Consider the following 15603-nt stretch of genomic DNA (forward strand, 5'->3'; position numbering starts at 1 on the left):
AAACAAGTCCCCGAGGATTTTTATAACAGGCGAACTCTTGAAAAAAATACCGACAAAAAAAGATGTATAATATGGTGAAAAACATTTTCCTTGAATCTGAAAGTTAGTCTAAATCAATAAACGCCTGGTAAACTGCACTTTCATCCTAACCTACAAAATTAAAGCCTTTCATAGAAAAAGTCTGCCTCATATCAAACCATCAATTTGGCTTTAGAACAAAACATTCGATGATAGATCATCCACAAAATTTTAGTATAATAAAGCTTTAGAAGCTCTATGTACCACCACAAAGGATGTGACATTGTGTTGCAGGTTTCTGCTTAAAATGACAGGATCGTTATGAGAGCAAGTATGGCAGTATCATGCTAAGGTTAGTTTCACAAAAGGTAGGAATGTCTTGCTGTATATGTATAAGAAGAATCCTAATTTATTTCTTTGTACCCCTGTATTTGTACAGAAGAATGACAGCGGTGGTAGACATACCACTACATCACAGCAGGAAGTTCAACAGAAACTGCTCTGTACCAGTTAATTAATGACCTAAGGGAAACACTAGAAACAAGGGAAACAGCAATCTGCACGTTTCTTAACATTGAAGGTGCCTTTGATGCATCCATGAAGGTCTCCCTAGAGAAAAAGCCAGGAGAAAAGCTAAGAACTAGAACAGCTGAAACAAATATAGGATCAGACACTATACAAGTCACCACAACCAAAGGATGTCCTGAAGGAACTACTCATGGTAGTAATGTCACCTCTTCTATGGTGCCTAACAGTTGATGAACTGCTCAAAACTCTGGACCGTGACATTTAAGAAACACATCGGCTCTACCATTACAAAGGTGATGCTATGCAGAAGATTAGCAGAGAACAACTGGGGATCTAGAATGGCAACTCTGCTTTGGATGTACACCATGATGGTAAGACCCATATGGAGCCGTGGCCTGGGCCAATAAAGCAAAACAAGTAACTAAAACGGGATGGATGGAAACTGCATAACGGGAGTAATGAGAACATGTCCCACTGTTAGTATAAAAAAAATACTGGGATTAATCACATGGAAATGAGGACAGCACAGAAAACTATTAGTATTATCAAAGAGAAATTTTCAACAGGAATAAAACTAAAATGGAGAGACAGCAAGAAAATAATGAAAGACCATCCTATGCTCATGGCTCCAAGGGGTGACTACCTGAAAGTGCTTTTTCCCCGAAGGGGTTTTAATCTTTTATCACTAACGCTTAATAATTGACCTTAACCTTACTCAATAGTTGTGAGATTTTCAAGTAACCTATGTTGTTGCACTTATGATTCCAGCTGCCCTCGCTAATTAATCTGTAGCAGCTGATTAGTGCTCTGACCTTAACCTCAATGTGAAGGGGTGTGGTATTGGTTATGATTTCAAGAGCTAGGGTGGGTGTAGTTGAAAATGCTCGTCATCATCAAACAGCCTAGTCTTTGAAATGACCTTAATTTATTACAATTCCTTTTATTTTCTAGACCTTTCCACTACACTAAAGCTGCGAAAAAGAATCTAGGTAGAATAATTGCAGTATATAGCCATGGTTTGATGCCCCATGTTTTACCGACAATTCTCCTACATTGTACCATTGATATAGTGCCTTTCCTGTATATGTTAATAATATGACCTTTTCAATCAAGTTTCCTGTCAAGTGTCACACCAAGGAATTTGATGGAATCCACTAACTTTAATTCTATGCCCTGAAATTTAGGGTTATTAAAATTACGTAAAGTTCTTCTCCTGCTAAACATTATCAATTCTAGTTTAGCCGGATTAATTGATAAACCTTTGTCACAACACCAATCGGATAGCAACCCCATCACCTCCTTCATCAGCAGTGATAGAGTCAGAGGATCCTTACCCATGATCATTATGGTACCATCATCTGAAAATAATTGGCTATAAAAGCCTAAGTTATTCAGAAGCTCTAATAATCTATTTACTGTGATTAACCACAGAAGAGGGGATAAGCAGCCTCCCTGTGGACAGCCTCCTGTGACCTTGATTCTCAGAGTACTACTACCTAAGCACATATTTACCATCCGACCCTCTAGGTAGGTTTTCACCCATCCTATGAGGTGTTGGTCTACATTATATTTATTTAGTGGATAAATCATCTGATCACTGGCAGAAGTATACTATTTTTTGTAAAGCCAAGTTCAGATTGTTTGCTACAGCATTCTGTCTCCAGGAGGAGCAATGTATTACGATGCTATCCGCATAAAGGGCCAACTTGCACTTTAAGTGAAGTGAGGGCATTTAAGAACATAGAAAAAAGTGTTGGCTCTAGGATAGACCCTTGATGGACCCCAGCAACAACTTTGAAAGAAGACGTAGCATTGTTAAGAACAACGCGAAAACATCTACCACTTAAATAGGATTATGATCTTAACAACATATGTTGGGGACTTATATTCTAACAGCCTGTAGACTATTCCGTTATGCCAGACAATGTCAAACACCTTTAGGTCTAGTAATACCATACCTGTGGTCTATACTTGCCTGCAGGAGGAAGTGCTTTGGGATGTACAATGTGACCATAGAAAAGCTTCAACCGTTGAAACCGGGCCTACTAATCAAGTTCCCTGATGAACTACGACTCACTGGTGAGTTTTAAGCAGACTATGGGGGATACAATAGCTCTTAAAGGGTGCAGTATATTACATTCCGACTATTACAGGATACGATAGGAAACTGTTAGAAAAACCTAGTTAGATGTTTCAAAATTCTAAAATTCATTTTAGTTCGACATTCTTTCTATGTAGAAACTAACTGTGATACGGACCTTTTACTGGACATTTATCTGGCTTTAAAGAAGATTGTATGTTCAAAGTTTAGTAATTTAATTTTAATTGACAAAAATGAGTGTTTTTGTTTTTTTAGTTCATTTTAATTTATCCAAACGTCACAGATTATTGCTTCGTGGTACCATTAGAGAGCATGGCATTGTTGGTATCTCCAAAGTAGAATGCCATGCTTCCCAAGTACCTTCTCTCGTGATAAACCGTAAAAATAATGGGTATCTAGAAGTACTTAAAATAATAATAATTTTAAAAATGATTTTCAGCAATTTAAAGTGTGCTTTGTTGATCCGTCAGTGCGGTATGGTTTTACTAGGCAAACATTTGACATACAATCAGCTTAGAACGTTTAGAAACTGTGTGTTAATAAATTCAAAACAATCAGTCACTTTATCAAAAAACAGACCTAGGAAGTTATCAGGATTCGTTTTGGATAAATATTCGTCGAAGAAATTATGCGGTTTAAATATATGCAGGAGTCAGATGAGAGGATACTGCACGGATGATCAACCGAAGCATGTCAATGTCGGTACCATTGGCCATGTCGATCATGGCAAGACGACTTTGACAGCAGCGCTTACCAAAATAACATCAGAGGAAGGTCTGTCGAAGTATGTTTCTTATGAAAAAATCGACCGGGCCCCTGAGGAGAAAGCCCGGGGGATTACGATCAACGCGTCTCACATCGAGTATTCGTCCAGGAAAAGGCATTACGCGCATACAGACTGTCCAGGACATGCCGATTACATTAAAAACATGATATCTGGTACTTCGCAGATGGACGGTGCTATACTCGTAGTGGCTGCAGAAGAAGGCCCTATGCCTCAGACCCGAGAACATTTATTATTAGCAAAACAGATAGGAGTCAAGAATATTGTAGTATTTATAAATAAATGTGATGAAGTTGATCAAGAAGTAATGGAACTAGTTGAACTAGAAATCACCGAACTTTTAACAGATTTTGGTTTTAGTAATCAATGCCCTGTGATTTTTGGCTCTGCGTTATTAGCGTTAAAAGGCGACAACTCGGAGCTTGGTAAAAAATCAATATGGAAACTGCTAGATGCATTGGATTCTTATATTCCTATGCCTACGAGAGATTTCACTTCGCCTTTTTTATTACCGATAGACAGCACGTTCAACTTACCCGGACGAGGCACAGTGGTAGTCGGAACGTTAAAACGAGGAGTGATCAATAAAGGCGACCCTGCTGATCTTCTAGGTTTCGACATAAATGCCAATACAAACGTTAAAGATATACATGTTTTCCAAAAATCAGTCGCATCGGCCAAAGCCGGTGAGAATATTGGAGTTTTGTTAAAAGGCATAAAGGGAAATGATATCGAACGAGGTATGCAGCTTGTATACGCTGGTAGTCAGGTGTTGACGAACAGCTACGAAGCGAGTGTTTATTTCCTGACGAAGGCTGAAGGCGGCCGGAGCAAGCCGATAACGTCAAAATATATACAAATGCTCTTTTCAAACACATGGAGTCTTACATGCCGGATCGATATGATCGACGGCGAAATGGCCATGCCGGGCGATCATGCCAAAGTGAGGTTGACCCTGCTCAAAAGAATGTCGATGAACGAAGGCCAGCCTTTTACAATCAGGGAAAATCAGTTTACTGTCGGGACTGGAATAATAACAAAAATTTTAGGAAGTGCAACTTTCACACATTTAAATAAATACAAAATAAATATTTAAATAAAATTACAAATATATTTTTTAGCTTTATTTATTCTTTTTTCTTTCTTTCATTCCTCTTCATCTTTATCAAAAATTTAGGTCATATCAAGCAATTTTTTTTAATGAACTATTACGCCAACAGTGGGACAGCACCACTCCAAAGGGACCACACAAACACAAGCTTTTGTTTTGCTAATAAAATTGCTAAAAAAAATTACTAATTATTTTTTGATTCTCCATGAGTCTAGGGTCGGTTTAGCACAGAGAACTTTCACCAGACCCACTGGGGCAGGATCCAACCTCACAAAACCACCAAATTTTTCAGTCAAATTGGAAACTTCGTTTTTTATGTAATAAGTTTTCTGTTTGTAAAAAGTTAGTTTTTGCACATTATCCGCATCATCTCCCAATATATCAGGAAGATTATTCGACGAACGGTGTCCTCATTGATTTATACTGATCACAAACAGTTTAAATAGGTTTCACCGATGACTACATAACTAGGCAGTTTCTCCGTTAACAGTCAGTCTGTAATGCCCTATTCACAACCTGGTAAGCATTGTGTCCTCTTAGGACAAGAAGAAAACCATGATTTGGGAATGCCTTCAATTTCTCTCGATTAAATAGATAAAAAGCTTTATTTATAAATAAACACTTTTTTTTTCGAGATACAAATATAAAATTTAAAAACTTGAAGCTTTTACGATAAAGGTTTATTCAATTTCTCTTCTGGGTGTGGTATTTACAGACCTTACTGTACTGCACCCTCCTATTTTATTAATTAAAAGGTTTTCATTCTCTCAAAATAATTGTACTACATCATCTGACTGTACATGAAAAAATACGTAAAACTGAAAGTTTTTATAAACTATTCTTTTTATGTAAGGTCTTGGTTGAGATGAAAAAGTTAGTTTCACAAGCGGGATTCAAACCCACGACCTTCAGCTCAATTCGCCACTGCTCTAACCACTTGAGCTACCATGATCCCTTCAGACACCAACTCCCACTCAATCCACCACTTTTGTATTTTTCTTCTTTTTGCCATTTTTCAAATGTGTAATCAGGATTCAATTCTCAGCGATATAAATTGCCAAAGCAAGCTGTAAGTGAAGTAATTATTTCTTTACTTATTATATTAATGAATTCATGTTTAGCAGTTATAATTGACCATATTAATTATTTCAATTAATTATTCTTTTTATGAACGTCTTGGTTGAGAGGAAAAAATTAGTGTCACAAATGGGATTCAAACCCACGACCTTCAGCTCTAACCACTTGAACTATGGTGACTTTGATCCTCAAGGACACCAACTCAATCTATTACCTTTCGCATTTTCCATTTTTTTTTTTTTTTAATATATATATAACTTTATTTAAACTTTTGTACATAGTACCTTATAGTTGTGGCATAATGTTTAACGGCAACAAACAGTTCTTGGATCTTTAAGCTCAGCAGCTCCCCCCCATTAATTATTTATACATGATTTAATCTAATTTAATCACAGTTAATTATAGTTAGTTAACATATTGGTGTGTAGCGTGCACTTGATGAGTCTGTGGTGTGGACATGCAGGAGGTAGGTGGTCCGGTTTTCCTTGTATTTCTGTGTTTGGGTGGGACTGGAACTTGCTAAACATCTTCCGGTAGTTATCTCTCAGTGCATGGTCCACTAGAGGAATGTCCAGGTCTCGGTGCAGTGTGGTATTTCACACATACAAGGGGGCCCCAGTTAAAATCCGTAAGGCCCTGTTTTGAAATGTCTGGATTCTTTTAATTTGGCTGTTCGACGCTGAGGCCCAAACACCAGGGCCATATGGGTTGAATGAGGGACATATATATTAGTCTTTTGTTAGTCAGACTGATAGTTGGGCTCTTAATTAGTGGTTTGAGGTCAATTAGTCTGCATCGTGATCTCTTTAGCACACCGCTTATGTGCTGATGCCAAGTCAGCCTCCGGTCAAGAGTAACACCATAATCCATTTTCCACTTTTTGCCATTTTTCAAATGTCGTGTAATCATGATTCATTTCTCAGCGATTTATGAAAATGGCCACAGTGAGCTTTTAGTGAACTGATTACTTCTTTACTTATTATATTAATCCATTAATGTTTAGCGGTCATAATTGACCATATTAATTATTTCAATTAATTATTCTTGTTATATAAGGTTTTGGTTGAGATAAAAAAGTTAATGTCACAGAGGAGATTCGAACCCACGACCTTCAGCTCAATACACCACTCCTCTAACCACTTGAGGTATCACAATTTTGATCCCTTTGAACACCAACTCCCAATCTCAATCTACCACCGTTCACATTTTTCCTTTTTGCCATTTTTTAAATGTTGTGAAATGTCATGTAATCAGGATATAATTCTCAGCGACTTATGAAAATGGCCATGGCGACCTAAAAGTGAAGTGATTACTTCTTTAATTATAATATTAATCAATTTATGTTTAGCAGTCATAATTGAGGATATTAATTATTCTTTTTATGTAAGGTCTTGGTTGATATGAAAAAGTTCGTATCACGAGCGGAATTCGAACCCACGACCTTCGGCTCAATTCGCCACTGCTCTAACCACTTGAGCTATCATGATCCCTTCACACACCAACTCCCAATCTCAATCTATCACCTTTTACATTTTCCCTCGTTTTTGTCATTTTTCAAATGTCGTGTAATCAGGATTCATTTCACAGTGACTTATGAATATGGCCACACGGGCTGTAAGTAAAGTGATTACTTCTTTACTTATTATATTAATCCATTATGTATAGTGGTTATAATTGACATATTAATTATTTTTTTTATGTAAGGTCTTAGTTGATATGAAAAAAAATTAGTATCACGATCGGGATTCGAAACCACAAACTTCAGCTCAATTCGCCACGCTCTAACCACTTGAGCTATCATGATTTTGATCCCTTTGAAAACCAACTCCCAATCTCAATCTACCACCGTTCACATTTTTCCATTGTCATGAAATGTCATGTAATCAGGATACAATTCTAAGCGACTTATGAAAATGGTCATGGCGACCGAAAAGTGAAGTGATTACTTCTTTAATTATTCTATTAATCCATTATGTTTAGTGGTCATAATTGACCTTATCAATTATTCTTTTTATGGAAGGTTTTGGTTGAGATGAAAAAGTTAATGTCATGAAGGGGATTCGAACCCACGACCTTCAGGTCAATATACCGCTGCTCTAACCACTTGAGCTATCGTGACTTTGACCCCTTCGGACACCAACTCCCCACCTCAACCTACCACCTTTCACATTTTCCACTTTTTGCCGTTTTTCAAGAGTCGTGTAATCAGGATACAATTCTCAGCGACTTATGAAAATGGCCATGGCGACCTAAAAGAGAAGTGTTTACTTCTTTAATTATTATATTAATCTATTTACGTTTAGTGGTCATAATTGACCATAGTAATTATTCTTTTTATGTAAGGTCTTGGTTGATATGAAAAAGTTTGTATCACGAGCGGAATTCGAACCCACGGCCTTCGGCTCAATTCGCCACTGCTCTAACCACTTGAGCTATAAGTGCGTCCCTTATCATGGCCTGTCGGACGCATCATTGAGCAGTACCCGGGTAAAGATGGGGTGGTACGAGTTGTGCGCATAAAAACGCCCTCAGGAGAATATACGCGTCTGATTACACATCTATCTCCTCTGCTCCCTGAATCTTTCCAATCCTGTTCTTCTACTCTGCAACGTCTCTTTTTTTTAGTGAAATTTCTATTGAAATTTGGTGGGCGGTATGTTTACACCGGAGAGAATTTTATTCATTTTTTTAAAATTTTGTTTATTTGTTCAAATCCCTTCAGACACCAACTCCCAATCTCAATCTATCACCTTTTGCATTTTCCCTCGTTTTTGCCATTTTTCAGATGTCGTGTAATTAGGATTCATTTCACAGTAACTTATGGATATGGCCACACGGGCTGTAAGTAAAGTGATTACTTCTTTACTTATTATATTAATCCATTAAGTTTAGTGGTCAAAATTGACCATATTAATTATTTCAATTAATCATTCTTTTTATGGACGGTTTTGGTTGAGATGAAAAAGTTAATGTCATGAAGGGGATTCCAACCCACGACCTTCACCTCAATACACCATTCCTCTAACCACTTGAGCTATCATGATTTTGATCCCTTTGAAAACCAACTCCCAATCTCAATCTACCACCTTTCACATTTTCCACTTTTTGCCATTTTTCAAAAGTCGTGTAATCAGGATACAATTCTCAGCGACTTATGAAAATGGCCATGGCGACCTAAAAGAGAAGTGATTACTTCTTTAATTATTATATTAATCCATTATATTTAGTGGTCATAATTGACCATATTAATTATTCTTTTCATGGAAGGTTTTGGTTGAGATGAAAAAGTTAATGTCACGAAGGGGATTCAAACCCACGACCTTCAGCTCAATACGCCACTCCTCTAACCACTTGAGCTATCATGATTTTGAACCCTTTGAAAACCAACTCCCAATCTCAATCTACCACCATTCACATTTTTCCATTTTTCAAATGTCATGTAATCAGTATACAATTCTCAGCGACATGAAAATGGCCATGGCGAGCTAAAAGTGAACTTTTTACTTCTTTACTTATTATATTAATCCATTTGTGTTTAGTCGCCATAATTGACCATATTCATTATTCAGTTTATGTAACGTCTTGGTTGATATGAAAAAAATTAGTATCACGATCGGGATTCGAACCCACGAACTTCAGCTCAATTCGCCCCGCTCTAACCACTTGAGCAAGCATGATTTTGATCCCTTTGGACACCAACTCCCAATCGTCATATCTTGAGCTGAAAATGTTTTATCTAGAATGTATAACATTGCAGTTTTAGCCTTTCAAATAATACCCATTTGTTTAGTGTAAAAGAAAGTTTATTAAGAAAAACTACTACAGAATTGATTTAAAAATATCATTCATACAACACTAGGCGTTGGCCCATTTACCCAATCGCAAATTTCCCTTGTGTACCACACATAATCTCCTTTCGGCGACGTAGTACCTTTTGGCAAAAGTGCCAGATATGTCGGAGCATCAGCACCTGAATAAAAAAATGATAATTTATAAAAAAAAAAAAAAAGTTAATTTAGTTTACCTTGTTCAATAGTCAGAGGTCCTTGATGGCTTGTCATGTCTGTATCGACATAACCAGGGTGGACATGGTTTATTACAATATCTTCGCGTGGATCCTCAAGAAACAATCTATGCTGAATCCTAGTCAACGTGCTCACTCCGACTTTCGATACAACATAAGTGCTATTCGGCCAACCTTTCGAAGCATACGATCCATCTTTAGCATCACTGTAAATAATTAATTGAATTTAAGACTAAAATGAAGTATAAATTCATCAAGAAGGCTTACGCTATAAATTGTTTCATAAGTTTTGACAATTCAGGCTCTGTTAAATTAGGTTCGGAAAATTTTTTACGCAGCTCTTCACCGGGGATGCGCAACAAATGACCCGCTGAACTCGACACATTCACAACTCTCGCATGCGGCTTTAAAAGCGGAAAGAGTTCATTGCAAACGTCAACCAAAGCGAAGTAATTCGTTCTAAGTGTGACCTCCGCTTGCTCGGCGAATGGTTCCGTAGCAGCTGCCTAGACAATAAAACAAAAAAAATGTTTAAACTGTATTTTCAAAAAAATTATTCACCTGCCTTAAAAGCAATCGCAGCGTTGTTTACAAGGACGTCTATCCCGCCGTGTTTGGTTTTAAGATGATCACCGAACTTCCTTATTGAGTCTAAATCAAGAATATCGAGTTGATGATATTCCGGTGGTTTCAAACCAGCCTGGAAAAAAAATTAAAGGTCAATAAATGAACAACCGATAATGATATTTGTACCTTTTTGAGTTCTTCGACGGCAGCCTGACCCCTTCCGACATCCCTGGATGTTAAATAAACAACCCCGTCAAATTGTTTGCATAAATTTCTGACTATGCCAAAACCTATTCCTTTGTTTGACCCAGTTACCTGCAATAAAATAAATTTAAGATCAACCTAAATATTTAATATTTCCTTTGATTAGGTCTATTCCAAAACCAAGAGAAGCTAAAAAAAATATTCTTACAACAGCTACTTTTGAAGACATGGTGTGAATGGCAAAGAATAAGAAACTATATTTTTTTATCTATTTTTTCATTCATATTCTGTTAACTGTTATCACGTTTGTTAACCGGTTTTTCGATGTAATAATCAATTTTCAACTTTTGCATCGATAGTTATTATATCAGTACAATCAGTACAATAATAAACTCAAATTTAACCAACAATTATATGCTTAATAACAGCCACATGTTGAACTATAATAGCATAATAGCATACTTTCAGCATGGATTTTTTCATAAAAACACAATAAAAAAGTAATAACAGTATCAAACATTATTATCGAAAATAATCGAGTTTTGTCACAGTTCAATAGAAACTAGATAAAGTTTTTCAGACAGAGTAAACAATAAAATCTTCCCTCCATTAAAACTTCATAATGGGCCATGATTTATGACCAGATACCATGTAATAAATTAAATGCATGATGTTTATAAAAGGAGAGAAAATTAAACGCTCTGTAGCTTTCTTAAAATATTAAAAAATAAGAATTTCAATCAATTATTCTTTCTATGTAAGGTCTTGGTTAAGATAAAAAAATCAGTGTCATGAGCAGGATTCGAACCCACGACCTTTGGCTAAATACGCCGCTACTCTACCACTTGAGCTACCGTGACTTCGATCCTCTCGGATTTTATTACCAAGACCTTACATAGAAAGAATAATTAATTGATTGAAAGAAGTAACTTGGTCAATTGACCACAAAAACGTAAATGGATTTAAAAAGTAAAACAAGAATCACTTCACGAAACAGTTCCCGATAGCTCAAGTGCAGGAGAGCAGGAGGTCGTGGGTTCGAATCACACTTGTGACATTAACTTTTCCAACTCAACCAAGACCTTACATAAAAAGAATAATTAATACGATCAATTATGACTGTTAAACATAAATTGATTAATACAATAAGTAAATAAGTAATCACTTCACTAACAGCTCGCCATGGCCATTTTCATAAGTCGCTGAGAATTGAATCGTGATTTCACGACATTTGAAAAATGACAAAAGGATAGAAAATGCGAAAGGGGGGAATTGCTCTACGAAGGGATCAAAATCATTATAACTCAAGTGGTTAGAGCAGCGACGTATTGAGCCGAATGTCGTGGGTTCTAATCCCACTTGTGACACTAACTTTTTCATCTCAACCAAGATATTACATAAAAAGAATAATTAATACGATCAATTATGACTGTTAAACATAAATTGATAAATACAATAAGTAAAGAACTAACAGCTCGCCATGGCCATTTTCATATGTCGCTGAGAATTGAATCCCGATTACACGACATTTAAAAAATGGCAAAATGCAATGGTAAAATGCAAAAGTTGGTAGATTTTAGAATTAGAAGCGATCAAAGTCATGAGAGCTCAAGTGGTTAAAGCAGTGGAGTATTGGGCTGAAGGTTGTGGGTTGGACTCCCGCTTGTCACACTAATTTTTTCATCTCAACCAAGACCTTACATAAATAGGATAATTAATTAAAATAATTAATATGATCATTTACGATTGCTAAAAATTAATATAAAAAATAATCACTACAGTTACAGCTCGCCGTGGCCATATTTGTAGGTCACTGAGATTCCAATCTGAATACACGACATTTGAAAATGACAAAAAGAGGGAAAATATGAACGGTTGTAGGTTGAGATGGAGGGTTGGTGTCCGTGGTAGAGTAGCGGCATATATAGCCGAAGGTCGTGGGTTTGTATCCTGGTCGTGACACTGACTTTTTTATTTGACTGCTAAACATAAATTGATTAATATGATAAGTAAGAAGAACTTCACTAACAGCTCGCTGTGGCCACTTTATAAGTTGCTGAGAATTGAATCCTGATTACACGACATTTAAAAAAATGGCAAAAAGAGGAAAAATGCAAAAGTTGGTACATTGGGATTGGGATTTAGTGTCCGAAGGGATCAAAGTCATGATAGCTCAAGTGGTTAAAACAGTGGAGTATTGGGCTGAAGGTCGTGGATTTGAATCCTGCTTGTCACATTAATTTTTTCATCTCAACCAAGAACTTACATAAATAGATTAATTAATTAAAATAATTAATATGGCCAATTAGGACCACTAAACAAAAATGGATTAATACAAGAAGAAATCACTTCAGTTACAGCACGCCGTGGCCATATTTATAGGTCACTGAGAATCCCATCTGATTACACGACATTTGAAAATGACAAAAAGAAAGAAAATTTGAACGGTTGTAGGTTGAGATGGAGAGTTGGTGTCTGTGGTAGAGTAACGGTAGAAAGAATCATCTTGAACAGAAGTTTGCAATATTATTGTCAGATTGAGTCATCTAGGTCACCATTGAGAGGATATCGCACAGCTAGTTGGCTTTTCTCAGAGAGTGGTCTACCGGGGTTGAGCCCGATTCCGAGAGACTAGAAGTGCCAATAAGGGGCATGGTAATGGTTCTCATCACATTACGATTCTAAGGGAGGACAGAAATATTGCCATTGCTACAAGACAGAACCCCTTCCAAAGTGCCTGCCAGATCCTACATAAAGCACAAGATATTTTGGCAAGACCATTATCAATCAGTTGGCCTCACATCGTACCCCTTTGGAGACTTCCTGGAGAGAGGAGAATATGGTGCAACTAGTGCCTAGGGGAGAACACAAGTTAGAACGCTGTTATGCCTACTGATAAATATTTCTATCTAGGCGGCAAAGAGTATACTGAGAACAGGGGATGCCCGAGTTCATGCTCCCTTCAGTGCAATTTTGGAGAATGTGGTGTAAGGGTCTGTCCTCTCGCTGGAAGCATGGAGGTTTGTGTATGTCTGGGAAGGATTGTTGTGGAATGTAGAGTACAATACATACTCTTGAAAATAGGTTACTTGTTACATGTTAAAGTGATATGTGATCAGGCAAGACGGATAAGTCTGACAGGTCTGTCAGGTTTGTTTATAACTAAACTATTTGATCCATGTATATTATGTACAGATAGTAATAAATAAATCAAGTTTTGGATGAAAGATTTATAAGGAGGAAGGTTGTGAATTTGTGGGTGGTATTGTCGTGGAATATAGAGTATACTACCTATACATACCCACAAAAACGGTTAGTTATCACATGTTTGTATGGTTATAAGGACTGGCATAATATCAAATCCCCTGATGGCTCACCAGTTTCTTTATGGTTTGAATAAGTTTAGTTTTGTATAAATGTTTTAATAAGGATGGAGATTTGTATATGTGTTTGAAGGATTGTGGTGGAATATAGAGTATACTACATATCCACGAAAATAGGTTAGTTGTTACATGTTTTTAAATTGATAAGTGATGAGGTATTGGCATAATATCAAATCCCAAAATAGCTCACCAGTTTTATTATAATTAATACTGTTTGAATGTTTAGTTTTGTATAAATGTTTTAATAAGCTTGGAGGTTTGTGAATGTGTGAGAAGGATTGTGGTAGAATCAGAGTACACTACATACCCATGAAAATAGGTTAGTGTTACATGTTTTTATATTGATAAGTGATGAGGTATTGGCAAAATATCAAATCCCCGGATAACTCACCAGTTTTTAGAAATGGTGAATGATGGAGTGAGAAATTCATGTCGAGAGACGTGGTTGTAGAAATCCTTCCACCTGATGATGAGCTAAGGGGCTCGAAATCCGGAAGGTTGGAAGACAACTTACTATGAGTATGAACTATCTTTTTTTTAAAAAGGACTCTCCAGTTTTGTTATAATTAATGGTGTTTGAATAAGTTTAGTTTTGTATAAATGTTTTAATAAGGATGGAGGTTTGTGAATTTGTGAGAAGGTTGTGATTGCATGTAGAGTACACTACATACCCACAAAAATAGTTTAGTGTTACATGTTTTTATACTGATAAGTGATGAGGTATTGGCATAATATCAAATTCCCAGATAGCTCACTAGTTTTATTATAATTACTACTGTTTGAATAAGTTTAGTTTTGTATAAATGTTTTAATAAGGATGGAGGTTTGTGAATTTGTGAGAAGGTTGTGGTTGCATGTAGAGTACACTACATACCCACAAAAATAGTTTAGTGTTACATGTTTTTATACTGATAAGTGATGAGGTATTGACATAATATCAAATTCCCAGATAGCTCACTAGTTTTATTATAATTACTACTGTTTGAATAAGTTTAGTTTTGTATAAATGTTTTAATAAGGATGGAGGTTTGTGAATTTGTGAGAAGGTTGTGGTTGCATGTAGAGTACACTACATACCCACAAAAATAGTTTAGTGTTACATGTTTTTATATTGATAAGTGATGAGGTATTGACATCATATCAAATCTCCTGATAGCTCACCAGTTCCATTATCGTTAATACTGTTTGAATAAGTTTAGCTTTGTATAAATGTTTTAATAAGAATGGAGGTTTGTGAATTTGTGGGAAAGGTTATGGTGGAATATAAAGTACTACACTACATACCCACAAAAATAGGTTAGTTGTTAGATGTTTTTATATTGATAAGTGATGAGGTATTGATATCATATCAAATCCCCTGATAGCTCACCAGTTTAAGGATTGTGGTGCAATATAGAGTACACTACATACCCACGAAAATAGGTTAGTTGTTACATGTTTTTATACAGATAAGTGATGAGGTATTGTCATAATATCAAATCCCCGGATAGCTCACCAGTTTTATTATAATTAATGCTGTTTGAATAAGTTTAGTTTTGTACGAATGTTTTAATAAGCATGGAGGTTTGTGAATGTGTGAGAAGGATTGTGGTGCAATATAGAGTACACTACGTACCCACAAAAATAGGTTAGTTGTTACATGTTAAAGTGATATGTGATCAGGCAAGACGGATAAGTCCAAAGTGTGACCTCAAACCAAAACCCAAAGTAGTAAATCTTACAATGTCATGAGCCTAATTTTGTATATGTATGTGCATTGTTGAGCTATATAAAAAAGTAATAAGTCAAAATTTGTTAATGTTATAA

General features: G+C 36.2%; 2 protein-coding genes across 2 annotated transcripts; one reads left to right on the forward strand and one right to left on the reverse strand.

The window, feature by feature from the left end:
* The first annotated feature begins 2986 nt into the window (after positions 1-2986).
* On the forward strand, positions 2987-4528 carry LOC106663958 (elongation factor Tu-like). Its single transcript, XM_014389220.2, has one exon. It carries the CDS (start codon positions 3076-3078, stop codon positions 4525-4527), a length of 1452 nt encoding a protein of 483 aa, XP_014244706.2. The 5' UTR covers positions 2987-3075; the 3' UTR covers position 4528.
* Positions 4529-9404: 4876 nt separating this feature from the next.
* On the reverse strand, positions 9405-10732 carry LOC106664003 (carbonyl reductase [NADPH] 3-like). The gene is made up of 6 exons (XM_014389335.2): positions 10623-10732; positions 10397-10525; positions 10205-10343; positions 9911-10145; positions 9644-9849; positions 9405-9589 (listed from the first exon to the last, which is right to left on the reverse strand). The coding sequence occupies exons 1-6, from the start codon at positions 10641-10643 to the stop codon at positions 9465-9467; spliced, it is 855 nt and encodes a 284-aa protein (XP_014244821.1). The 5' UTR covers positions 10644-10732; the 3' UTR covers positions 9405-9464.
* Between the last annotated feature and the right edge of the window lie 4871 nt (positions 10733-15603).

This window comes from Cimex lectularius, unplaced genomic scaffold (genome assembly GCF_000648675.2).
Source record: "Cimex lectularius strain Harlan isolate CLEC.00 unplaced genomic scaffold, Clec_2.1 scaffold26, whole genome shotgun sequence".
NCBI classification, from domain to species: domain Eukaryota; kingdom Metazoa; phylum Arthropoda; class Insecta; order Hemiptera; family Cimicidae; genus Cimex; species Cimex lectularius.

Bases quoted from the DNA above. Each gene is read 5' to 3' on its own strand.
- LOC106664003 (XM_014389335.2), bottom strand. From the start codon at position 10,643: ATGTCTTCAAAAGTAGCTGTT. The intron at 10,526-10,622 runs GTAAGAATATTT...ATTTTATTGCAG, and splicing joins TGTCTTCAAAAGTAGCTGTT to GTAACTGGGTCAAACAAAGG. The intron at 10,344-10,396 runs GTACAAATATCA...TTTTTTTTCCAG, and splicing joins CCGTCGAAGAACTCAAAAAG to GCTGGTTTGAAACCACCGGA.
- LOC106663958 (XM_014389220.2), top strand. From the start codon at position 3,076: ATGATTTTCAGCAATTTAAAGTGTGCTTTGTTGATCCGTCAGTGCGGT.